Source organism: Spea bombifrons, chromosome 4, assembly GCF_027358695.1.
Source record: "Spea bombifrons isolate aSpeBom1 chromosome 4, aSpeBom1.2.pri, whole genome shotgun sequence".
NCBI classification, from domain to species: domain Eukaryota; kingdom Metazoa; phylum Chordata; class Amphibia; order Anura; family Pelobatidae; genus Spea; species Spea bombifrons.
In genome coordinates this window covers 41800431-41827821 of record NC_071090.1, presented here as the reverse complement: position 1 = coordinate 41827821, position 27391 = coordinate 41800431, and the positions used below count along the sequence as shown (strand labels likewise).

At 35.1% G+C, this 27391-nt stretch overlaps 1 protein-coding gene across 1 annotated transcript in view; it reads right to left on the bottom strand.

The window, feature by feature from the left end:
- Positions 1-279: 279 nt before the first annotated feature.
- Positions 280-27391, bottom strand: part of PTPRQ (protein tyrosine phosphatase receptor type Q) — a 100727-nt gene continuing 73615 nt past the window's right edge. Inside the window, exons 49-64 of the mRNA XM_053463664.1 lie at positions 25971-26129; positions 23160-23382; positions 22139-22212; positions 20062-20161; positions 19085-19213; positions 14741-14785; positions 11930-11956; positions 11416-11497; positions 9715-9805; positions 6953-7029; positions 6022-6156; positions 5769-5894; positions 5312-5460; positions 2152-2287; positions 1316-1442; positions 280-700 (exon numbers count right to left, since the gene is read on the bottom strand). Coding sequence (XP_053319639.1) covers positions 663-700; positions 1316-1442; positions 2152-2287; positions 5312-5460; positions 5769-5894; positions 6022-6156; positions 6953-7029; positions 9715-9805; positions 11416-11497; positions 11930-11956; positions 14741-14785; positions 19085-19213; positions 20062-20161; positions 22139-22212; positions 23160-23382; positions 25971-26129 — 1718 coding nt within the window. The 3' untranslated portion in view covers positions 280-662. The remainder of the gene's footprint in view (positions 701-1315; positions 1443-2151; positions 2288-5311; positions 5461-5768; positions 5895-6021; positions 6157-6952; positions 7030-9714; positions 9806-11415; positions 11498-11929; positions 11957-14740; positions 14786-19084; positions 19214-20061; positions 20162-22138; positions 22213-23159; positions 23383-25970; positions 26130-27391) is intronic.

Here is a 27391-nt window from a genome sequence, read left to right as displayed (position 1 = left end):
TTTGCCAAATCAATTCATCAAGGTGTATCATAAATCAGACCTTTATTTTTTACTTTAATTTTGGTATAAAAGCTAAAGATACGTAATGTACTGTTTCAGAGTGTATGTGCAAGAACAAAAGGTTGGCAGTCAGTGCTAGGTATAAAAGCTCGAGTGTCCCAAACAAATAGACTAAAAAAAACATTGTCAACAATTCCAGGAGTAAAGGATGATATTCACAGGGCAAATGCTAAAAAAACACAGAGATTTAAATATGTATAAATAAAATCCACAGTTAAAGAAGGTGATATATTTTTTTTTCTTTTTTAATTCAAAACAAAACAAAATTATGATAAAAGCCAAACTGAAATATCCACACAGAGGACAGTAATACTTTACATTAGATTTGGCTCTGTTTTATCTCTTTGAAGATAAAAAGTAAAACAAAATATAATGTGTCACCTTTAAGTACATTATGCTTCTCCGACTGTAGCAGTGCAAAGGAAGTATTAATGTTCTTTTTACCGAGTGCACATACATTTATTACCATCAATAGTTTAAGGCACAGCAATAGTGAAACGTTTGACTTATTTAGTTTCTCTGCAACTCTTGTCCATGGATGGGAACTCTTTGGCTCCAGCAACACGGTGAAGACAATGTCAGTTAAAAATTCCCATAAGGTGTTACATTGTTGTTTCTTCCCACTCAAGCTCTACATCTCCTAAAAGAAAAAATAAATAGCACATTGGGAAATGCAAAGATGCTCCGTTGAAAGAAGGCTCATACATTAATGAGCCTCTTCATTAGATGTGGAATACTTCATACACAGTACCCATATGGGAGTATAAAAACATGTTTTGACAAACGTCCATTTAGCTTTATGTAGGCCTCAAGTGTGTATATTTAATATGATTTGGCTCTATAGCAACTTAAAAGTATTATTTGTTATACTGCTACCTCACTACTCACAGAGTGAGGGAAGATGGGGGCAATGATTGACCCCTTCCGGGTTCCAGGGGGACTGCTATTCTTGTGTGTTTCACATATGTTTGCCTAGTTGCATGCTTTCTTATCATAGATAATAAATTGCCAATGAGTTTAGATTATGTACTGGAAATTTTAGTTTTAATGTCAGCTATATAATGACTCCTTGAGCTATATAATGACTCTGATGTACAGTTATATGCAAGATTTCTACTGTAATAGAAGAATATTGCAACAAATCACCACTGAAGATGAATGAGGCTCCTAATACAAAAAAGAAAAGTTGGCATATAGTTACATATATGGTTGGCAGCTAGGCTTAAATATGTGGGAATCATACATATCTACTTACCCTCCATGGCATCCAAAGAGTCCATTTTCTGAAGAGCAGAATAATTTAAGAAACATATTGCAGGCTGATTGCTGCCTTTGCTGGCTAGTAAGTCAGCAACACATTGATGCAAAAATATATATTGTGCCTGTGGGTAAAAGTAAGATGTTTTATTTCAGTGTGTATACCTGACTTGGAAATGCCTAGTTACTAACTCATATCATGCAAAGTAATTGATGAGAAGCTTAAAATGGTCAAGACATTATTCTATGTTTATCCTGGAATTTTAATAAAAAGCTAAAAATCCTTATCAGTTATTTATTGGGATCCTGAACAGCAATATCTACATCTGACTTTTGGGTCACCGAATATAACATTGCTGATGGGGAAGTGATAAAGGTATTGTACTGAACTAAAGTGGACATATGTAAAGATAAAGTTACTGTAATAACTAAGACTGGCCCATTTAGCACACTCCTAAAATAGTATCTGGTTCTTGTGATATCTCCCTCCACTAAAGATTGTGGACCTTTGTTTGTTTTTGATTCACCTGCTATGGCCATGAAAATACAGAGAAGTAGTTACAAAGTAAAGTGGTAGAGGGGCCATGTAATGTTACAGAACAGGCATCTACTTTGTCTGCCTCTGATAACCAAGGGAGATAGTAATGCATACAAACGTGTGGGATGCTCCCACTGCTAAGAGAACATTTTAAAGCACACACAACAGTCTACAGAAATAGTCTGAGTTGTTTTATACCTGAAAGAAATGCTTCAAGCCAATTACAGAGATCACATTATATTTAAATGGCCCTTCCTTTTTCTAGAACATTACTTTTTTCATCTAGAAAAACTTACCAGATTTTGCACCATGCACATTCTTTCACTTCTTAGCTCTGCTATGAGCCCATAAATGTCTACAAAGTCATGGTGGTTAATGTGCTGGACCAAATGATCCAATGCAATGAAAACTCCTGTTCTTCCAACCCCCGCGCTAGAATGGACAAAATAATCCGTTTGAATAAAAGTGTTCAGAAATATTTACCTGTTAAAATCATTATACAAAATCTAAAATATAAGATACACTTTTAGGTGTTTGAATAAATGAGCAGACTCTGAGAACATTCAAAACACGATCCCGTCAATTCTCCGTCATAAAGATTCAATGCAGAGAATTGATAATAGTCATGATTAAATGGTTTAATGATGGTCATCATTGAAACACAAACTTGGAGATATGTGTAGCCCAATCACCTATAACTGACCCATTGGGAGGTTTAACGTATCATCAACTGGAGAACTATATGGAGCCTGGTGCAAAAAAACAGCGAAACCATGAAATATGCGGAATGTGTGCCTATATTATGAAAGGGCAAAACATTTTCTATAATGTATTTACAAGAAATACAAAATATATTGTTTATTAATGGATATTAATGGAAAGGTTATCTAGCTGGGCAAATAGCATATCATACAGTGCTGCCTGTTCGTTTTAATTACTTGGTATAAAACAAAAATGGGACAGTGATAATAAGTGGATAGCTGCAGGGGCATTTTTATTCAATGGACGCTCCATTCAAGGATAGTCATCAATTTTACTCATCTCGTAAACACAATATCCCAAGTATTTAATCTTCTGTACAAAAGTGGTTACATGAGGATCAGTTGGGACACGGACATCTGCTACAAATGCCATGGTCAGTGGACACATTAAAAATGGCTAGAGAAATGTGTGTAGCCATGACAGAACTTTCTTTGAAGTGCCCTGACAGCACAGAGACAGATTAGGTTCTAAACCTTCATCAGGTATTTATCAAGAGCTACAAATCATTTTTGCATCTTCCATTTGAAAGTTACCGAATCATACACTTTGATTCCCATGGTTTTGATAAATAGGCACTGCTGGAGCAGGATGTTTATAGTAGTTGTATAGTATAGTTGTAGCTGACCTAACTACCCCTCTCTCATATCCAAAAGGGGGCACATTTGCATTTTGCTTCCAAAACCGAGTGTTTTTAAGAAATGCTTTGTTTTTAAATGTACATGTGTAATCAGATGTGGGGCGGCCACGCCATAAAACCCGGTCGCCAGCTTGCCCCCTTGGGCAATCAGGCACCTTGGTGTGCTCAATGGATGAGTTCCAAGGGAGATTTCTGATGCCCATTTACACAATGTAGGCTGTACTGAGTCGGCTCATTGTAATCAAGAAGAAAGTATTAGACATGGATTGTGGGTAAAGTTTGTGTGAAGTATTCGGCAAGACATACATGTGTGATGGCAGATACACAATCTAATAACTATTTATGCAGTACATGCAGTACCATTTTAAGTAATTTTCATTTTGCCATTTTTTCCTAATTTGAATTGTATCCTATTTGTTTCTCATAACTCCACAGGCTACCTAATTGGCAAATGTATTTTAAATTTTGACCTTATCTTGTTAATTGCTGGAAGTCATTTTCATTACTAAGGCACTGTACAGCTGTAGGCATAATTCACTCACCAAAGTGATTAGGAAAACTATTAGCTGGGAGCTCACTTAACATACCGTAGGTCCTCAAAGAAAACTGCATAAATGATCAAACCAAAGTCATTTGGTTTTACCCTACGGTTTATATATAACACATACTTCAGCTAGCTCAGAAAATACCAAATGTCAGCCTCTAAAGCGAGTACAGAATGTAATCAAACCTCTATGGACTAAATATATATTTTTTGATGCAGTAAAGTTATAACCTTTTTTATATGGAAATAAGCTGATGTTCCACTTAGCTAAAACTAAGTGTATGTTTAGCAAATAAACCATAAAAGATGTGTCGTTTTTCATTATTTTTATTTTATCCAATTCACATGAACTTTTTAAAAGTTTTTCCCAGTTTCTATGGTAACAACCATTGTTGTGCCTACTCTTTGTGTCACATGACAATGAAGTGTTCATAAAACGGAGCAAACAACTACTTTATTAAATAATAATTTCTGGAATTATTTCTGCATTTAGTTAAATTATAGTGTTTTAGGTATGGAGGAACATCTTATTATCTATAATCAGTTTTATCTTGAAAAGATTTCTGGACTGCAACAAGGCAAGGCCTTAAGAAAGTTGTCACAGTTCCCGTAAAAAAATGACACTCTACTTTAAAGGAGTAGCAATGTTTGTTTTTAAAATTAATTTCTAAAAGTGGATTGTAGCTTTAAAGAAGGACAACACTGAGGTTGAATGTTATCCAGAAAGCAAAAACTGTTTATTCTTTAACATTTGCATCACTTTAAAAATACTTTAGGGGATGCCAATATTCAAAACAGCCACCTAGTCACTACTTAGTAACTAAAATAACTGTTATAATAATTATTTATTGTTTTATATAGCCCATCATGTACCATAGCGCCGTACCACTCTTCTTGGTCTTTAATGACTGAGTGAAGTTTGAGGCCACCGTGACCCACAGGCAGAGACAGCACATACTACAAGGACTACAGAGGTTAACAGAGCATGCTACCAATAAATCAATCGTCAGGCATACATTGATGGGAAGTGGTGTTGCTTGTAGTTCAACAACCAAGCAGAAAACAGAAAATAATGTATACAATCAGTCAATTCAGAGGTGAACAGAGTCTGCAATTTTATATTAACCAACCTTTCTTCTCATTTTCACAATCAGACAAAGAATAGATACCTTATTCAGTCTACTTCCTACAACAGTCTATTATTCCCATACAACAGTTCCTAATATTGCCTGCAACCTCATATATTTTATCAGGTAACTCAGATTCTAACTCTCTATTCTAATGAGCACTCTTAACACACTCTTTACACTATTGCGCAGGCTTGAAGAGCACTGTACTGTACAATAAATGAAACTCAATATAAGTTGAAATGTGTATTGTGATATTCCCATCTTTCCCATCTTTCTCATGTGTGTGTTTTGACCTCCTTAGCCAGTTTTATTCAGATGGTACACTTTTTTGCATAATGTCCATGCTTTTTTTTTGCACATTGACATATAAATGGCATATTTACCTGCAGTGTACAATAGCTGGTGTGTTTTCATGAGGCCGGTTCGCTCGAACCATCTTTACAAAATGAATTAAAGAAGTTGTGTTTTCTGGTACACCGTGCTCTGGCCAAGAAGTGAAGTTACATTGACGGACCATCATAAAGTCTCCATGCTATCATAAACAAACGTAGACAGCAGAGAATATTATTAAATAACGATGACCATGGCAATAATTATATTAACTTTTTGAAAAACAAGACCAAGGGTTAAGAACAAAATAAATAAAATATAACTATAATAATGTATAAAAATGTTGTGTATCCAATAACAAATAAGATATATATTTTTTTTTAAAAACTAAAGCTATTTCACATGGGTTATTGTTGCAATAAAGCAGTTTTAATCAACCATTTTAATCTCATTATATATGTGTGGATGTGTTAGAATGTTTAATGATCAACATAAGATAATTTGAATTACCCTTTCCACTTTTAAGTCGCGAGTAGTCCAGTCAATCTGAACATCTTCAACTACTTTTGTTATCACAATGTCTCCAAAAACAGTGACTGGTTTATTGTCTTCTGGCCAGTATTGGTGGCATCTCACCTATAGAAATAATCCCTGGTCAGAATGCCTTTCTCATCATCACACATGAAATGTAGTTTGATTATTTTCATATTAGCATGTTCTCATGATGGTACCAATATTTCAACATATCCTGTAATAGACATACCCTGCTTTTCTCAAAGCACTGTGTCAGCATGACAATTGTCTTTGCTCTGGTTTCCCAAACCATTCTCCAAAAATCACCCACAGTTCCAGCAAGTGGTCCTTGCGTAGCAATAAACTCATTTGGACAAATGTAGCCCTATAAATGACACAGGAGAAGTGACTGTTATTGTTGTATGCAAATATTCCAAGAATATCATTCAAATAGGATGAAAATATCATAATCCTGGTAAATGTAATGTGACATTTAAGAAAAAACATGCTAATATAATATGTGACATCTAAATGTATGCATGCAATGGGGATGTGGGTTACTTTTTCTTTGCATTCTTCACCACTTTTACGTAACATCTTTTACCAAGTAACACGATATAGAAACACATTACTGGTGAGAAGCTCCTCACTTATAGTTTTTAAATCACCTAAGTCTTTCCCAAAAGTCTGTTCCCAAAGGGAAAACATGGAGAACCATATAAACTCAAAGCCAAGATTTTAGCCACTAAGCACAGCCATGGTAGGGTACTTTTAATAAAGGTAGGGTACTACATCAGTAGTCTCATTATAATTCTTTACATCTGATATCTTGTCAAAGAACCTACGGTGAACAGTGAGCAGGGACTCAATGGGAAGAGCTAAAAACATCTACTGTCTCAAGCATACCCACCATGACGTGTCAATTATGCTCATCCATCCTGTTTGAACTATGCTTGCTTTGAACTATCAGATGATTGGGAAAATGTAAATTGTATGTATAAATATATATATTTTGTCTAACACAAAGTAAAAATATCCCTCATAAATTAAGAAAGATATGATGCAAACCTCATCTTACAAGTATCCACTTGAACTCCAGCATGCTTATATATATAGTAGGTATGTATGAAATAGGATTTCTTAAACTGGAGAAATCTACCATAACGTATTTTTATACTTACAGACACATAGCTTGCATTGATGTAATCCGAGCCTGGCACACCAGCGTCCGCAATGAGTTTCACCCTGTTATTGTTATCTGGGACGCAAATATCATGTACAGTTAAAATGAGTTTCGTCGTAACACTTGAATCTGGTCTTTAAATCCTGAATATTTTCATTCATAGTTATCATGTTTCAGGACAGTCCCTTTAGCCCTACATTTCCTAAGTTATGGATCTTTACTGGAAATGTGTGCATTAGAACGTAACAGAATTCCCTTTTAGCAAACAGAAAGGGTGTCGATCTTTTCATGTCTTCCATAACAAAACTTTGCGGGGTATACTAAAGCAAGAATGATGTTTACAATGCTCTACTGTGTATAGTCGAAATGTGAGTCTTGAAAGCTTCTTTTCTGAACAGAAGCAGTGTTTTTGAGAGCATTGTAAATATAATATTCAAATTGAATTAACTAACACTATTATTTTCCTGTCACATTGAGCCTCGGGAGAAAATCTGGGTTTTCAAAGAACCCCAGTGAAAAGATGACATGCGATACATATTTTATCATTTTTTTTTACGTATGTGTGATTTGGCATTATAATAAACAAGTGTCACATTTTTTCTATCCTTTCTTCTCTACATAATGAATGGGGCCCCAAAGCAACATGGTAGCACCTCATACATTATATATGTAGAATAAAAGGAATTCTTACACAAACCTCTAAACATCTTACTTATTCTAGTTCTATAAGCAGTTCTATAACTTTTTACAACTTCTTAGAAAAAAAGTGCATATTAGATGAGCAAACTGGAAAATTGACTTAATTAGAACTCCAATTATCCTTAAATAAATGAATGCATGACATGTGGATTTAACACTTTCCCCCCCTCGCTGTACATGTGAGTGAAGAGAAAAGTTTGGGATTGCTGTCAAGAAAAGAATGTTAAAGAGGTTGGTTACTTGGTTCACATTACAAAGCTAAGACACTATTAAGTCTACAGTTTCTAGCACCTGCATATAAAATCTTGTGGGTGAGCTGTTACTCTCAGGCTTGCCAGGGTCATTTGAAGATCATACAACAGTAGCAATGAGAACCCCCCCCCAAAAAAAAAAAAAAAACTATCTAATGGTTTGTGCAGTTATATCTCCATATGTAGTGGCGTATTTGAAAATCAAAAGCAAAATACTTAATCGGGCCATAGTCAAGACACTCAAGCAATCTCCTCCAACCCACACTTTTTAAAATTGTATTTCATAATACCATTTTATTTCATAATACCTGACATTACATTGGTTTAAATGGAAGGAATCACGTTCAGTAATTAATGAAATTACTTTTTAGTCTAACAATATGATATGATTAACTGTGGGCATTAGTATTAATTTTTCCAGCGCATAGTAATTCAGTTAACGCATTTAAAAAACCACAGATTTGACAAACTGGAAATGTATTGCTAAGATTGCAGGCTTATTATTTTAAATGCTTTCAGCTTGTTTTACAGATTTCCTCTGCTAGAAGTTAACCTCCCAATGGAATGAATATGGACAGAGATGGTTTTAAGGGTCAGGAAAAAATAATTTTAAAAATTATAGAAAAAAATATTTTAATTGATTTAAAAAAAAAAACATAATTAAGGAAGTTGGGACATAGTGTGTTGCTTTTCATGAAAAACACAGCAGAAGTTTAAAAAGACACCGATGATACAGTGAAATATAAAGTCTTTTTCCTTCAAAACTGTCACATTTCTATTATTCTAAGAAATGTTTTGAATACTATGTTGGTGTACTTTAAACAATACTCTTATTTATCTATAGATACATTCTTGAGATGAACATAACCCCTGCAAATATTTTGGCATGTTTAAATAAAATTGAGTTGTCATAAATATAAAATATTAAAACAGTACTGAATACTATCCTTCATCAAAGTACGCAAAAGCAACTGAAGATAAATAATCATTACTTGTACCTCAGGGGTGAGCCTGACACACTAACACACTCTCACCACTAATACCACTTAAGCATACACACATACACACACACTCTTTCTCCCAGGAGCCACTAACCCTAGGCTCACCCCTGACACTATTTGCTCACAAACACACTTAACACCTTACATTAACGCACGCACTAACATCACATGCTCACACACACATTAACACACACATGCTAACACTCATTCACTTCCTCTTACCCTCTCCTCCTCTTTCTCTCCTCCTGCCTCTCAATTCTTTTTATCTTACCCTCTCCACTTCTTCTCCTCTCCCCCACCTACGGATGAGCTTCCCCCTTCTGTCTCCCTCCCCCTTACCTCAAGTGTGGAGTCTTTATTTTTAGTGGAGCTGATGTTACTACCAAGACTCATGCAACTTGGGTGCTGTACACCATGGCACCACCTTAGTGCACAGTACAGACCAAGAAAACCAAAGGTTTTTGAGTGGCCATGCTGTGTCTTTTGTCATATAAATTATACTCTATCATAGTAAGTGATTTTAAGGCCATATGTTGATGTCATAAATGGGAAAGAGGCAAGACACCATGTGTACATTTTAAATTAATTACTTCATTGTACAGCACTGTGGAATATCATGGTGCTATATAAAATAGATATTATTATTAATTATTATTATTGTTGTTATTATTATTATTATTTAGTAAATATTGTTTAGACAGAATATAATTGGAATATTTACATTTCTCTTGCATTGCTTTTTCAGCTGCAGTATGAGCTAAATCAAAGATTTTATGAAAGAAAGAAAAAGGGATTAACCAGGTACATACACGGTTTTATGTTTGTGAAGCGATTCTTTGGTCTGTTCCATGGCAAATCAGCGTCTGAAATAGCAAGATCTTCAAGAAACCTTGGAAGCTCCTGCAAAAAAAAGGAAAAACCCCAAAAACGAGTTAATTCACCCGACTATAAAATTAGGCAAAAAAAATTAAATATGTTTCCTTCCAGCAATATCAAACCTCAATGGTCCTATGATCGTACACCTGTTACCATGTGTTACCTTAACTCTCAGTGAAGCCACACTTCATACACTTCTTTTTGGGAGGGGGTACTCTGATTATGCAGTCTTAGTACCTTTTAGTACTTTTAGGGTAGGTGAGATAAGCAATCACATGTATTGGTGTGAAGATTGTGATCTCTACGATTACATTACTTTTCTACTGGTTCTATTTAACATTGCATCCTCTGTTATCTTGATGTTGCTTCTGCAAACTCTTTAAATAAGAAGGATATATTATCTGCAGTAAAACACACAATGATCTGATTGCACAGATCAGAGTTACTCAACAAAAAGACTTCAGTGAATATGCTCCTATCATTAATTAGGGAATACTCGTTAATCACATAGTGTAATATTTACGTACATGCTTTAGAAAATGTGTAAAGATTATCTTTTGTGTGTTTATATTATGCCACAAAGGGACAGTACCTGTTAGGGGTGTGTTTGAAAAGAATACATGAAGCAGAATTATAAGAAATGCCTGTAACAGTAAAGCAAATAGCCCAAAATGCTTGGTCACCCAAAGATGAGGGATCGCCATTGTTTTAATTTCTTCCAACGTATAAAACAGGCAGGAGGTGGGGGGCCATGGTGGGGAGCCGTGTCCCCGTGTGAAAAAGGATTACACACATGGTGGCATGTTCACAAAAATAATGTTTCGTTGACGTCAAATGAAAAATATAACTCCAACCAGTACTCCATTTAAATGACAAATGTTTAACTGTGCTGTACCACTTAAGACAAAACACAAATTGAGCTATCTAGAAGGCAAAGCAAATACATCTTAGCAGGTCTGTCATTTTATTATTTCATCTGATCAAATAAATAATGAAATAAAAAGACAACACCTTCTACAGCATCAACCTATCATTGCTTGCTTTTGTGTCACATGCTAATTCCGGCAATATAATGAATGAGGCAAAATTTACTTGACTTAAGATGTATTTATAGGAAGGGTTTGGGCATTCAACTGTGCTATGATTTACAAAAGTGTTACACTCAGCTGAGTAGGTGGATCACTGATGGCAGCACCATATTCTTCTTTTCTGATCACATAAAAAAATAATAGAAATAAATATCTGTTTTGTTTTTTTTTAAATATAATAAAATATGCAATACAATCACATACATGAAACATACAGTGCATGGCCTTAACGTTTTGTGAACAAATCCTTGACACCCCTGAAATGCTTGTGTCAGTTTGGCGAGGTTTACATAGAGTCTCAAATTAGCATGGCAGCAAAAATCCCATTCCTCGGACACACTCGGTGACTGGTTATCCGGAGTTGTGCGGCTTGTAAAACTCAAATCAGTGTGGAATTACTATCTAAACAATCAACCTAGTAATTGGGTATTGATTATCAAGGACACCGTTTTTTCCTTGGTCTTGCATACTTTAAAAGAACATGAAGTGTGACACATGAAAATTACTGGAGGTCTTGCGATGTTGTGACAACTGTTAGTAACATACCGAAAATTCTTCTTGAAACTTTAGGTTGTTATTTGTGCAAAGCTCTTCAACATGCTGGAGAAAACCCTTCTTGCTTACGGGCCTAGAGAGAAAGTGCAATATAAAGTTACACTTGCTAGAAGCATTTCTTGGCACGTCAGGCGCTGAACCATTGTATCATTTTATTATATACAACTTATTAAATGATATGGAGTGTTGATTAACTTGTTTTCTGTATACAATAGCACCATAAAACACTGTATTGATTTCAGTCTGCAAACTGCATGGATTCTCAGCCTTAAGAAGTCTAAATATCACCAAATAACATCTCAAGCTAAAACACAGACATGCAAGTTTCACCCTAGAGAGAGACAAAGCATTTCTCCAGTTACCATGCGATTAGTCATGCGTTTATGATTTATTCGTAGGTTGAATGTCGTCCTTGTAAATGCATGAAAAAAAGGCACCACACATTAACACTCATCACACTATTAAATCCATAGAAACAGAAACATAAAAAACTGGTTTAACTTACTTGAGAGATTTTCTATAACTAAGTAACCTGTAAGAGAGATTGTATTAAGAAACACAAATGAAACATGTTAATTATACTGAAACCCGGCCTAGGGAGAAAGTTACTTTTAAAAAACAAAAGTAACTTTAGATCAAATTATTTGGGGTCATTTACAGATCAAAGTTTTGTAACCAAAGTTTTAATTATTTTTTAATGAGTACATCAGTACAAAAGCCCAGCATGGATAGGCTGCAAGAGTCTAGCAAGTCACTCTGTGTATATGTTGCAGTTTAAAGGGTAATTATGGTAATTAGGATAAACCTAATAGTATGGCCACAATTAGAAAAAAAACACAAATGAAAAAATGTAAAACAAGCCAATGGTTGTTATTAACTTTTTGGCTACATTTTCCATAACTTAGATGAGATGAACTCTTTGCATGCTTATTGTCTCTAGACTACCAAATGGCATTGTTCTTTTAATTTAAATCACCCTGCTTTGTATATCAACAGAGTGTTAACAACGCTATGTCACAAATGCTCCTTTGTAATATACAAAGCGCTGGTTCATTAAAATAGATTTAAATTTGGTATATAAAAGAAGCATTATTCTCCTTGACGAACCAACTTTTAGCTCACCATGCAGAATTACAACTGTGTGTTTGATACAGTGGCTTATTTTCACTCCAGGCATGCAAATCAAATGTATGTATGCGTTGTGCACAAATGGTAAATTCGAGTATTTTAAATTGTCAGAATTTGTTTTTAGAGCTCAGTATCCTTTGTGCGGTGTATAGTTTCATGTCTGGGTCTTTAGTCTAGAAAACGTCTGATTCTGCTCAGATTACAATTCACACACCCGAACGAAAGCCATGAGTTTTTGATGCAGAAAATATTAATGCTATAATGTCATGTATGCTAAAATCTATTAGAACATAAAATGAGAATGCTACGTATTGTATTCTACTTTATCAAGACTGTATGAGTATATGAAATCATATAATAAAAAGTTATCACTTTAATTAAACTTGAATAAAGCACATAGAGGAGAAACACATACTTAAACATAATGTATAAGCAATAACATTAATAGGCAAGACAGGCAATCCATTACAAATACTATCCACAGGTCTGTCCAAATAGTAAACTCCTGCATGTTTTTGTATCTGAAATTATTATGTATTATTATTATTATTATTATTATTATTATTATGATTTTTTAAAGTAGAATAAAAGGGTTTGTAGTAGAATGAAGACCGCAATAACATGACCTGTGAACGGTTGTCATGAAGCATGTTAACCAAAAAAAACCAAAAATATTTAACAAAAAATTAATTATGTCCTGCAGAAAAATATAGCCATCTTTTTTCCCTGTTATATGGACACAAAGAAAACAAAGTGACAGTGTCTGGTGGTATGGGAGGAAGATATATATTAAAATTAAATTACCCTGTGCTCGGTCAAATGCAAAACTATTTTAATAGTAATGGACCATTTTCATAAACGTCACTCATTGTGTTTTGCATAATGTTTCTACTGTAGGTACCGCTAAACAAGCCATTTAATTATCCCGGAATATATTCTTCCCATTACTTTAAAGCCAAGGCAAAAATAGTGTGTAAAATCATGTGTGTTAGCTTCATACACCTATTAATACAACTCAAGTACAAGACAATTATCTCTTATCATCTTTGCAAGATCGTTATATTGCGTCTTTACATAAAATTGTCTCCATAAAGGATTCACAGATACATGAATAGTGATGGTAGGAATGAATCAGTTGGTCCATCAAATCTGCCCTTTTCGAACACCCTTTCACTTATCAATTGTATGCCTTTATGTGCATCCTATGCTATCCTGAATTTTGTTATTGGAAAAACTTTACTGGATATACTGCAGCGGGCACTAACTGGGCCACAGGCCCCAAAGTAGGTGTTATTAAGAAGTACATTTGTGTGAAGTAGCACACGAGCACCTTCTACCATCCTACTTTTAGTTGCAGTGGCTGGAGACACAAAATAATTATTGTGTCACAAATAATTTCATGTATAGGGATCTTGCACTACTGTTGATGTACAGGGATCTTGCACTACACTATCGTTTTTTTGCTCTTAAATATGGATCTTTAATGGCATTAGTATATTAAATATTAAAGGAAACTAGAGAAGATTTCAAAGACTCATGGCTTGACGGGATATGCAACAGACCAATGACCCATTCAGCTTCAAACTCAGCTAGTGTTATTGTGAACACCACATCAATTATTTCAGGCGCTGAGCTGGACAAACAACCAATGTAATGTTCTTGTTGGTTGGACCATTCCATTGGTTACCACAGTTATAAGGCTACTATTCATGCTTTGCATCAGGATCACTTTTCTTAAATAACCACAAATAATCCATGAAGTAGCAGAAAAACTTGCAATGTGTTTTGCTTTTTGTGGCAATACTCCCCCATCCAACAAATGTTAGATTTTTAGCTCTTAAGTATTAGTGATATGTATTCATTTGGGCTAGTAATGAACTTGTATTCTTCTATATTAAGCTTCTAAAAATATTAATATGTTCAAGCACATAGTATATGGTTACAGCTTGTGTGGACATAAATGTCAAATCTCAAATGGCATGTTTTTAACATGTTTAACTGTGTGTTTGCTTAGTTATTTGTTTTCATGTTAACCATATACTATTCATGTGAATGCCTTGGTCCATGTCCTATGTATCCAACCCTTGGTTTACATAATACAAAGGATGGAAACAAAGGCTTATTTGGACACTGCTAAAGATCGAGAGAGTTTATAGAGCACACAATCACCCCAAATTTAATCACTTACTGGATGACATATATGTCCTTTCGTCTAAAGAAAAATGAAGAATATCTGGAAGTAAAGATCCAGTAACAATTTTATATATAAGCATATATTAAATACATGAGGCATAACATTACACAGTGTTTTCCGGAAACCTGTTAATTATATATTACAAAACTTTACCCTTTTTAACTTATTTAGACGCACGTTGTGAAACTGTTAACCAATATAAAAAGCTAATTTTGGAGCTAGCTTCCTAATTAATCAACATATCATTTAGAATCCTCTTACATCTGCTTCAGCTTCACACAAGAGATACTCTTCTGAGATCACAATATGCGACTTAGAAAGCCATAACAGTGGTTAGACTAATCATAATAATAATCCACGCAATAGGCACACAATAATCCACAATGTAATTTATAACATGAAAATTTACAATACAGTAATGGAAACCCAAATCATCATGCAGTGCATATCTACAAATGATTCAAAATCTCATTATCATAAGATGTGCACCACAATTACAACAAGAGTGTGGTACTAAATCGGTAATATCAATTAACTGGTTCTCTTAAGTTCTATACTGTCCTGAAAACCTTGGTCTATAAGGACAGCATACAATATCCTGCTGTAAACATCATGTTGCAGTCATGCCATCTGTTGCCATTTCACAGTACACAAGGCCACCTCACAAGAGAGGCAGACCTTAGGAAGCCAACTGGATCACAATTCACAGAGATCACCTAGTTCAGTGACCCAGAGTCCAGCACTGATGGTGAAACAGAGACCGTCAAGAGCTATGTCGCTTTCTTGTGTATAAAGGAGGTATATAGTAATAGATATAATGTATATATAGTCCAATACTGTTGCACTCAGTCCAAATACATTAGAAAACTGCCCAGGTGCTACTACTGCCAATTATATAAAAACTCACAAAAAAAAGTGCGCTCTCAGGACCCAAAACGTTGGCCCAGCGTGCAAAGTCTTGGATGCTGAACCATTAAAAGAGCTAAAACAATGGGTGCATGTCAGAATTTTGGAAGGATTGTCTCTGTAGGAAAGTTGATTTTTGTTATCAAATGTTCAAGTACACAGAAATTATATTTTGTAACTGAATAATCTATTTTGGAACTAGCTTCAAAATGCTGATATACAGTATATCCTAGCACATCACTCTCCAGCCTATTTGTTGTAAAAGGCAATGCTTTCCCAATACAACCATTTATACTTTTTAGAGGTTCATGAGGCAAGTATCTCAAGTAGGGAGAAAATCAAAATACTTCAATTCACTTTCATTTATAATTTCTGATGATGTAGCACCAAGTCATTGTGAACTGAAAGTGTTCCCATTTCAATTCTTTTTCAGGATCTACCGACACTGAATTTGTTGATTTTCAAGAACAGCGGCAGAGATTTCCCATGTATCATTGCTCAAAACAGACAATATAAGGGAGACGGGCCTGGACAAGTCAAATTGAGACAGACAAGTTCTCACACCATCATACCACAGACCTACAAGATCAGACTAGCTTTATACACCTAGAGTTTGAGGAATAATTAGAACCAATGCGATAATGAATCTCACTCGGGGTCTAATCTTCTCTTGTATGCTAATTAGCTGCATACATAAAAGTGGTGTTAAGCAGCAATGTTATAAACAAACGCTGGTTTCTCCTTGATGTCTGAAGTCATCTTGACTCCTGACAAATGTTTCACTTTCATTGAAAAGAACAGAAACTCACAGAGATCTAAAGGGGGAGCTAGAGAAGTCACAGAAGCCTTAAAAAGGAATTGTGATTGTGTGTCTCTGTATGTTATTGTGGACATGTGTTTTTCTGGGTATACGATTGTGTGTGTACGTGTGTGTGTGTGGGTATGTTTGCATTTATAAAATTCCAAGGTACATCACTATATTCCAAAGTACTCAATGGTGTTCCCTTTTGGGAACATGATAATTTTTTCAGAAGTGTAGTTCATTTGGTTATTCCTTTTTTATGTATATGCAATATATTGCTACATGATTGTGCAGGTTCTTGATATTGTCTGTCAATATATCTTTGTATTTTTTATATGAACCATTTATTTGTTTAATGTTTTATTTCATTTTTCTGGTATAATTAAAGATTTTCATATTGATCCCAAATGTTTGGTTGCAATTTTTATTTCTTTAAAATCAAAATGTTGTCCACTTTTTTGATATGTTTGTGTTACTGAGTATGTTAGTGTCATTATTTATTCAACAAAAATAAAGCCAAAATTGAGAAGCCATGTGTGAAAAACTAAGTACACCTTATGATTCAATAGCTTGTAGATTCACCTTTAGCAGCAATAACTTGAAGTAATCCTTTTCTGTATGACTATCGGTCTATCACAAAGTTGTGGAGGAATTTTGGCCCACTCTTCTTTACAATGTTGCTTTAGTTCATTGAGGTTTGCAGGCATTTGTTTATGCAAAGCTCTCTTAAGGTCCCACCACAGCATTTTAATTGGGTTGAAGACTGGAGATTGACTGGGCCAATAGTTACATTATTTACCTATATTTTAATTTTATATTGGGCAGAGCACTGAAAAAGAAACCTGGTGTAGTTTATAGGTGAAATGTTCCATTAGCCTAAATTTAGAATACTTGGTCTTGCAATTAGATTATCTTTGTTGTAAAGTAGTCGGAAGTTCTGCATTTGTAATACAAGTACACATTTACATTGCTCGAGTCTGATTCACATGTTTGTGACTGCCATGTGACAACCTTGTTCCTTTCTTAGACCCACATCTGTTGGTCTAATATTAATCTTCATATTAATCTTCTGGTACTGAGTTACAGCTAATAATCCAAAAAGCTAAACTAGTTGCTGGATTCCATAATAAATACTTCCAGCATGCATGGCCTTTTTACAATCTGTTAAAAGATTATGATAGCTGTAGTTCAGCAACAGCTACCCTGCATCTAGGGCTGTCGTGTCAGCCATGTTTTCCAGACATAACATTTTCACATGTTGCTGAGAGGCACGTGTAAAGTGCTGCCCTGCAGTATGTGAAATGTAAAAGCTCATGGATAGGAATCGTTATACACCCCATTCGCTTAAGATGTGCTGGTCAACAACATGTGAAATGTAAATGTGCCCCCCTGCTAACAGGAGATTTATTGTTAACATAACGTTTTGTTGGTTGCATGTTCCTCATGAATACTGCCAACATTTGTATGCGGAGGAATTATTTCCCACAGGAAAACATGGCTGTCCCTGCATTCTTAGTAACTACTGTGATGTTGAAGCTCTCATAGCATGTATCTTACTGTCTCCATTATTAGTCTTTTGACATAACGCACCATGCCAATAGTATTGCTTCTTTTACATGACACATATGGATGTCTCAGGAGGAAAAATGCATTACTCGCTTGCGACAACCTGTCACTCAACAGATCAAACTAGTTTTACACAACAAAAAAATTCTACTGAGAAATGTATATAAAGGCAAAGAACGCTCACGCACTTCATGCTACTCATCAGACGCTAAATGTATGAATACATGCCAAGGGTAGTGCATACCATTCCTGAACGTTAACCCTGCTTAGTCAGAACTCCATATAATCTAAAGATTCAGAGCTTTTTCTGTAGGTGGTCATAAAGCATTACTTCTATATTCAGATGAACTTTCTTGAATAGTATTTAGCATGTCATTCAATACCTTCTATGTCTACCTAAAAAGATTGAAGGATTACACATAATAACTATATAAATATTGTTTTCTTCTGTTTTTTGAAAGTATCATGATTTTTTGGTGCAAGTAAAACAAACTTAAAGATACATATGAGGCAGACATTCACAAGGCAGCAGGACATCTAAATACAGACTCTAATTTTGATTTCCCATCATCGTTCATATGCCTGGTTAGAAAATCGGTTAGCAAGTTGTTTCAATGGTATTAGAATTTTGCTCAAAATTTAAGAGTGGAGAAATTCATTCTTTGTTCTCATGGATGTTTCATAGGCCTTTGTATTGATGAGGAAAATATGGTCAAACAACCACGATGTATGGAAATGTTAATGTATCCATACATATTTGATTTGTAAAAAAAAAAAAAAGATAATTAGTTAATACTAAATATAGTTGTGTAAACGTAACAGTTATGTATCTCTCTTCCTCACCTTTTGAAACCTATTTGTTACCCAAGTGAAAATTGTGTGTTAAGTGTGATTCATAATTATAAATGTAGAAGGTTTGAAAGACACAGTTCATCCTTTGAAAGAGGATATCAGTGACCTATGTAAATAAGAGCAGGGCAAACACTTCCAAACAAGTAAAGGTTATGGCAGGGTCATGGCTGGTGACCTATTGGACTACTGTTTTTCCAAATGAGTAATCTTACCGCGTTAATCTCTCATCCTTCAGCTCCAAGTCTGCCACTGTGATCAACTGATCCAACTTGAATTTAGTGTCGATTATCTCAGCATCCCGTGGAGAGTAGGTACCTCCTTCTTTCTGCTTCTGTCTAATTCTAAACAAGGAATAAGATTTTTTTAAGAAAAGCTCATTTCCAGTGCAGGTGTTCATTTAACCGACCCATGTCTCATTACTTGTTTCTTTATTTAGCTTGCCTTTCATATATAAGTAATTGTTGCTCATCATAATCCTTGATACAAATTTCAAAACATTTGTTTTAACTAATAATCGGCAGGAAAATGATAGTGTTATCATCTATTTTATATGTATAAGCAAATACAATTCCGTTGTATGAAACTCTATGACCATTTTATACGCAAACATGTTTCATCAGTGCTGCAGTCAATGTGTTTGCTTGAATGCAAAATGCAATTGCAAGGATAATGTTTTTGTGAGGCTTTTAATCAGGTGGAATTTTGCATATAATACATATTTAGCATTTTTTGCAAACATTCTACTCTCCACACCCATTCTTTAAGAAGCACTTTGGTCTATGGCAATTATGATTTCTCAGTGAGTGTTATGTACTAAATACAGTTGGCCTTCGTAAAATTATTACTTATGTGTCTACTGCACTCCCGAACTGCATTAGTATGCATCGAAAAGCAAGGAACTGATAAACAGCATCAAAGAAACAGATTCATCTCATGTCCAGACTAATTTTGCTGTGTATGTTTCACATACATAGTATGGTTTTTATTTATATTTCATATTAGACACCTGGTATTTAGATCCAGCTTTTGTTGACACACTATATAGTTAACATGCTCTATATTAATCTAATTCATTATATACAGTAGCATGCCTGAATCTAAAATCCCGGTTCTGCTAGTAATAGAATTATTTTACAAAGACATTGCATAGACTAGCAATAGAGGCAAACGTTGTCACTCCTGTTCCTACCTTGCAAAGGCATAGATGGCTGCCACAAGCAGAATAACAGAAAGCACACACAGGGTAACGGACAGGATTATTTCCACAGCTCTTTCTGATAGCCCCTCAGCTGTAATGGAAGCAGGAAAATCCTGTCGATTAAAATGTGAGTCGCTGTCTGGGATATAGCCAAGAGTGCATACTCTTCACATTTTTATCAGGAAACATAAAGCAGCATAGGAAATGAAAAGTAAATATTTGTTAACAGAAATGGAAGTATTTGCCAAAATGCACATAGTTATTTTATTCATTCTGATGAAAATATTGTATTCATTTGATTTAAGAGGTATGAAGAATGCATGCTCTGGCACTCGTGGGGTTATTACACCCTGGCCATGTATGAGACATATGAGAGATGGTGATTATCAATGGATGATGAACAGTAATAACTCTCTCTGCTTCACACCATATCACTTAATCCTTCACAGACATGATGGCGGAACCCACATCTGAAATAATAAAATTGCCTAATGAAAGTTATGTATCCGAAATCCCACTCAATCCCACTGTACCAAAGGTTCTAACATATGATCCTCAGGACCCCAAACAGATTAACAGGACTTGTTCTTGTTGAGCGTTTACTTGTCATGTGGACAAAATCCTCAAATGATCCATCTCTGCTTATATTAGACTATATTTCTAATTTGGTATGAAAAAACAAATTTGAGAAACTATGTTCCAATGAGGGTCTTGTGTGTCATATGTAGAAATGCAGGACATATACAAAAAGAATGTGCAATGTATTTGCAACCTTGGTCTCAGTGTCCTCCCAAATGAATATTAATCTTTGTGACATGAAAACGTACAACTATATTCATGTAGGTTTTTGTCAAAACAATTGATACAATAAACAATATTGTTACCAATAATCTACCTAACTGCACAAAACTTGTGCAGAACAAGAAAACCCAAAAGGTGGAGTGGTGGCAGGAAAGTGGTGGTACCATACAAGATTAAACAAGTGCCTAGGACCAGTGGCAGACTGGCCCGAGGGCAGGGGGGCAATCGGACCAGCCCTTTGTAATCAATTTTGGACTGGTCTGAGGAGACAGGAATGCAGCAGGGTCATGTAAGCCAAGGTTATGTAATTCTGTGGTAAAAGAGAGGCTGCTCGGACAGAGTGGGAGCGCCAGAAAGAAAACTGAGAGTGAAGTAAGGGGATGATAGTGAGAGGGAGTATTTATGAATGTATGTATGTACTGTTAGTTAGAATAAGAGTGTATGTATAATTGTTTTTGTGTGTTGTCATGAATGTGTACTGTATGTGTGTATGAGCGTGAATATGTAAGTGCCTGTGAGCATGAATGTATACATTTGTGTATGAGCAGTGTGTTTGTGTGTGAGCATGAATGTGTTTGTGTGTGAGCATGAATGTGTATGTATGTTTGTGTTTGACCATGAATGTGTATCTGTTTGTGTGTGAGTATTTGTGCGTGAGCATGGATGTGTATTTATGTGTAAGCATCTATGTGTTAGCGTTTGTGTGTGTTAGCATGAATGTGTAAGTGTGTGTTGAGTATGTGTATGTCAGTGTATGTTTGTATTAGCATGAGTGAGTAAATTTGTGTATACAAATGTGTGCCAGTATGTATGTGGGGAGGCGTGGCAAGGGGCCGATGGGATTTACTTTCCCCCCGGGCCAGAAAGTTCCAGCCCTCCAGTGATTAGGACTGAGGGACTCCTTAGGGAATTATGGGAGAGACCTGCACAAAGGCGACACAGGTTCCACATAAAGTTATATCACTGAAAACTATTTCTCTTAAAACAATTATTGTGCCCTTGGTTTACTCATAACCATTCTTTTTATTACTAATGTCATCTCACTTCCTCAACTATACCCCAGTGAGATTTTTTGAACAAGAAGGACGCAAAAGGCCATTGTATACAGTATACTTAATGAGGTCAGTCAAAACACTTTAAATTTACAGCAATTCACCTACACTTGCATTAAATCCTACACATCTGAAAACAAGCAAACACAAAACTACATATTTTTCCTCATAAAAATGATTTTTACAACAAAATTAAACCAGAATATCTATCTTACCCAATGTTTTGACTGTTTCCGAATATTCCGAATCTGTGTACTGGCCTTTTATATTTGTTGCTCTGAATTTAAACCTGTAAAAATAAAAAGCCGTGTTTGTTAGTCAGAAGTCCACAAAATAAAAATAGTTCACAGAGTTTAGAAATGAAAACAGACTAAACATGTCATTTTAAGATCATGCAAGAGTGGGAGACCTCATATTTTGGGGATTTTCCATCAACAAACACCAACTCTTGTGCATTCCTCTGTGGATACGATTGATGATTCAAAGCAGTTTCTCAGAAGTACTCCGAAATGAAGTGATCACTAGTGATCACTCACAGAAGTGGGATATATATATATATATATATATATATATATATATATATATATATATATATATATATATATATATTGTATGTATACAATAAAGTAGGAATGGATTATATAAATTTTACCCTTAATCTAATTTATAATATAATATGAAATCTGTTAGCAAGAGCTGTTACTGTTATAATATAATATGAAATCTGTTAGCAAGAGCCAAAGGATTTCAATGAAATATAACATGCGGTCTGCTTCAAGGCTTCATGTTGAAGGATAAATGTTTTATGTGTTAAAATCTGGCCATATATGCCCCCTATAATATTTGGAATTATTACTTTTATGCAAAGCAAACCAAATGGAATGAGGGATTTTATTAGGTCTCTAATATTTAGAGCCTTTGAGTAGCAAACCATATAGCAAATAAAACCGGGCTAAAAGAGAAAATAAATAAATGTCGTTAAATATTTATTATTTTGGTTTGTTTTCTTTGGATAGCATATGTACTAGTTAACAGATGGAAGTCAATATCAAGCAATTATTCTTATTATGCCGAGCATGTCGATTTGGCAATTAAAGTCTATATGTCAAAATCATGCCAGGCATTTTAAACGAGATAATAAAAAGTCATCAACTATAATGACCAATTAAAATAATTCAAGGTAACTTTTGTCATGCAAAAGTGTGCTCAGGCATACACAAATAAAGCAACACATACAAGTACTGCTTTCTTGGCTTTAAGGGCCCGTTGCAGAATTTGTCTTCATTGTCTTGCAGGATGCATGTGTTGTCAGCCCCAATGACATATATTTCTTCTTTGCTGAAAAATCGCTGTCTGCCATCTAGGCACGGAGGGTTTGGAAAACCTTCACTTGTAAAATAGGGCTTAGGTTTTTTGAAATACGCTTCATGCCACTTTGTGATATTCCCATCATGCTGAGCTGTAAAGCAAAAAACAAAATGTGTAAGCAATTTCTAAAATAGAGAGACTTATATCAAAGGGAGAGTTATGCCAGTGGTAGAGCTAGCATGAGCATGAGATGTATTCGATCAAACACATCTCCTGCAATGAAAATAGTTGTGGAGGGTAAAGAGAGAGAGAATGCATGAAGGGGATTGTTATGAATACCTGTAAACATATTTAACTGTGACAATAGGCTACCATAGGTAATGATGTGCATATGGTGGACGGAGTGCTTCCTTGCAGATCACCCTATCGGGCATTATGGATTCCCGAGTGCCAATGCTCAATGAGTTGAGAGATCAGAGATTTTCCTTGTTATCCCATTTATAGTGCATAGGTATGTGCCAAGTTGGCACACCCTTACAGTATCACTGTGCACCCTGCTGAGACAGAGTGCCGGCATGTAATGTCATGGCACCTACTTAGACTGGAGACATATGATGGCCCTAATGTTGTGAGACATTACTTAATCTAGTGTTACAACAGGACTGTTACCACCACCACAGATCTTTTCTCCTTGAGATGTTATGATTCAAGAGTGGATAAGAAATGTTAGAAAACATGACTGTGGGGCTCAAAAACGATTTAATATCAAAAGTGTAAAAAAATATGGGAACATAAGAATTATTTAATGTTTATGAAGGTAAGCTATATAACAAGTTTTCAACAGTGAATATGACAATTATATACTTATAATAGCATCTTTTGAATTCTGCATGCACAGTTCAATATATACAAATATGTTATAAAGCCCTTGATTTTCTACTGGTATGAAAATAAGTACTGGTGGTGCAAGTAAGAATTGGTTTAGATTCATACATAGCTCTTGGTTAAAAAAAAGACAAATAGCTGTTAGATATGCTAAAGTGATCACATATATAAGGCATTCTCTTAGAAATCCTGCACATTCAGGTTTTTCTTTAATTACAGGGGGCTTGGGTTTTTTGTTACATGTTTTGTCTCAGAAGCGTGACAAGTATATGTCAACTTTGGTCCTAAGGTGAAGTTAAAGTTTAAGTTTGTAGAGATTAACGCTGTTATGGTGACTGTATCTTAAATGTCAGCGAGGGAATTGGGAAACAGAAGTATCATTTCAAAGGGCGACAAAGAATTCTAACCTGTTAGATGTTTATTTGCCAACCCAAATTTTGACTAACTTTTACAGCTGCATATTATTCAGGAGCATGAGCTGAGGCAAACAAAACTACATTTAAGAAGTAGCAATGTTTGGGAAATTTAGGGGAAAGTATGGGGATTTCCAGCACTGTGTGGCGGTGCGAAGCTCTAGGGATTCAGACTGACTGTAGGACATAATGTAATAAAACATTAATAAGAAACAAAGAGATTTCATTTTAATCACAGTATCTTGTGCAGCTAGAGTCGCTAAAACCATCAGTGTCTCGTATATAAATAAAACCAATTCACAGTATAGTTTGTATAACATAGGTTGAAGGATCCTTTCCCTTAGGACTTATTTAAAAAAAACATCAGAAGGAACCCAAAAAGTTATTCTTCGTAGTTCTTGACCCAAAATATTTTGAATATCATTATTTTACCTTTTCAAGGTCAATATTCTGAAAACATCTTTGCAGGGTAATATTACTTTTTTTTTTACATTAAAAACATGGTGTCGGCTGATATAGGGTCAGCTGGGTTTGAAAACAAAAAGTTCAAGATAGGTTAAGAAACAGAAAAAAGGGATAGCAATGTAATCCAACACTTTATTCTATTTTTCAGGCAAATTGGGATGTAACCCGCCAAGGATTGAATCTGGTCATTCCTCTAAAGGTCAAAGCGCGTGGAATTTCACTGCCGTTTTGAAAAATGACTGAGGAGTCTAACTCAATGAAATACTCTCCCCTCGGTGCTTAAAAGATTAAACTGCCTAAAGCTTAATCAGGTCAAAATACAAAGTATTTTTTCCTGATAAAATACATCAGGAAAGGAATGGAACTCATGAAACCTCCAGGGAACAGGGGTCAATGGAACGCTGCGCATTTTGAAAAGTCCAGTGTTTCGACTTCCTCTGGTCCTGAGGGCAGCAATAACTGTACTTTGACTGTGAGAGCTGCTTTTTATCATTATTTGTAAGATACTCAAACAACTGATGTAACTGAAATAAGATGAATAAAATATGTCCCATTAAAATCCATATTGAAGCACAATAAAGTCCACCACCTCATTTAGATTCTGTTGCATCTGAAACGTTATAACATGAAAGCAAATCTCAATGTAAATATTATTGTACAGATACATACTTGGTAGCTCTCGGGGTTTGATCTGGAGTCTCCAGGTGAAGCATTGCTTCACTGAGTCTCTGGGTCACTTCTCTCTTCATCTGGGCAGGGGAGCTGCATTTAGCCACGCCCACTCTCTGCTCACATCCCTTTCTACCCATTACTGTTTGGGGCTAGCACTACCTTCAAAGCCAGCTAGCCCCGCCCCTTGTGAAGTCACACCCCCAGAAGAGAGTGCTGGGTTTCCTGCCATAGGAAATGTACATACATTACTTTGTTTTTAGGAAGAACACCGGAAAATAGTATAAGAAGCAATTTAAATAATTACCTCCTATTTCTGAAACAAGTATCTGAATGTTTTTGATTGGGCCATTTTCCTCGCTGAAGTAGCATACTGGCATCTTGATGGTCACTGTGGTTGAGGTAGCTATTACACTGCCACTTGTATCATACATAGGCACAGGTTTCTTTATAGGTTTTGGAGGTGCTAAAAAAAACAGAGAAAGTGTTATATTTTCCTTTTAACATTTATAAATTATGTTAACTATAGGTTCTAGTCACTGGTACAGCTAATCCCAAACATGTTTACTAACTGGATTAAAATCTACCACTTCTGATGGAAGACTGTTCCATTTATCTACCACTTCTGCTGGTAGACTCTTCCATTTATATACCACCTTCTCGGTGAAGTATACATAGTATTATAATGGTACCATCCTGCTTGGGGTACAGCTGTATACATTCCCCAGGAGTCTAATCAAGCGTTTTTAGGAATTATACCTATGGAGTCTATTTGTTTGTAAAGCTACAACCCAAACATCATTCATTGCAATACTTAACACTTCTTGGTTATTGTTTATACACAACCATAGAAAAGTAATGTTTTGACACTTTTTTCAAATGCTAAATTTCTCATTACTTATTAAACAGAATAGCATTTAACAAAGAAGATCTCATGATTTCCACCACTTCACAGATGTTCATATTTCTCGCACTACATCATATATTAGAGGATTGTTGTAATGGAAATATAACACTAACATTTCCGAGTCTACATAGACTGAGCTTGGGTCGGCTGAAAAATATTCTTAAACAAGAATTATGACTTTAAATGATATCTTGCTGCTATAAACCTTTAGAGGTTAATGCTTTTATTCTGCTTGAGTAATTATTTACAAAGCTGTGTCCATTCAAAATGCCCAAAATATTCAATATATATATATATATATATATATATATATATATATATATATATATATATATATATATATATATATATATGTGTATATATATGTATATATTGTAGTTGCATCTTTGTTATTTATTTCATGAAGACATGTAGAATCATTCCAAATACCAAATACCATATCAGCAAATCCTGTAGGCTTATAACCAGTGAGATATGATGTGCAGTGAGTAACCATTAGCCAAGTCGAATGAAAAGCAGAAAGAAAGAAAGAAAGGAAAGAAAGAAAGAAAAAGAAAAGAAGATGCAGTGACCAATGGGGAGAGCTTATTTAATAAGCCGTTTGGTCTATCTTGAGGTTGAGACTTCCAGGAAACGTGAGACTGAGGTGTATGCAGTAATTTGAGGCCGGCATGACCATCTTCTCCTTTACCTTAATCTCTTATGTCATTATTTGGCCAATCCTTATAGTTGGGAGTAGTTTGTTTTAGTAACTTTGAGGTATTACACAGTAATATTTTGTTTTATGTGCACATTTATTTAGCATTGTAATCCCAAAAAAA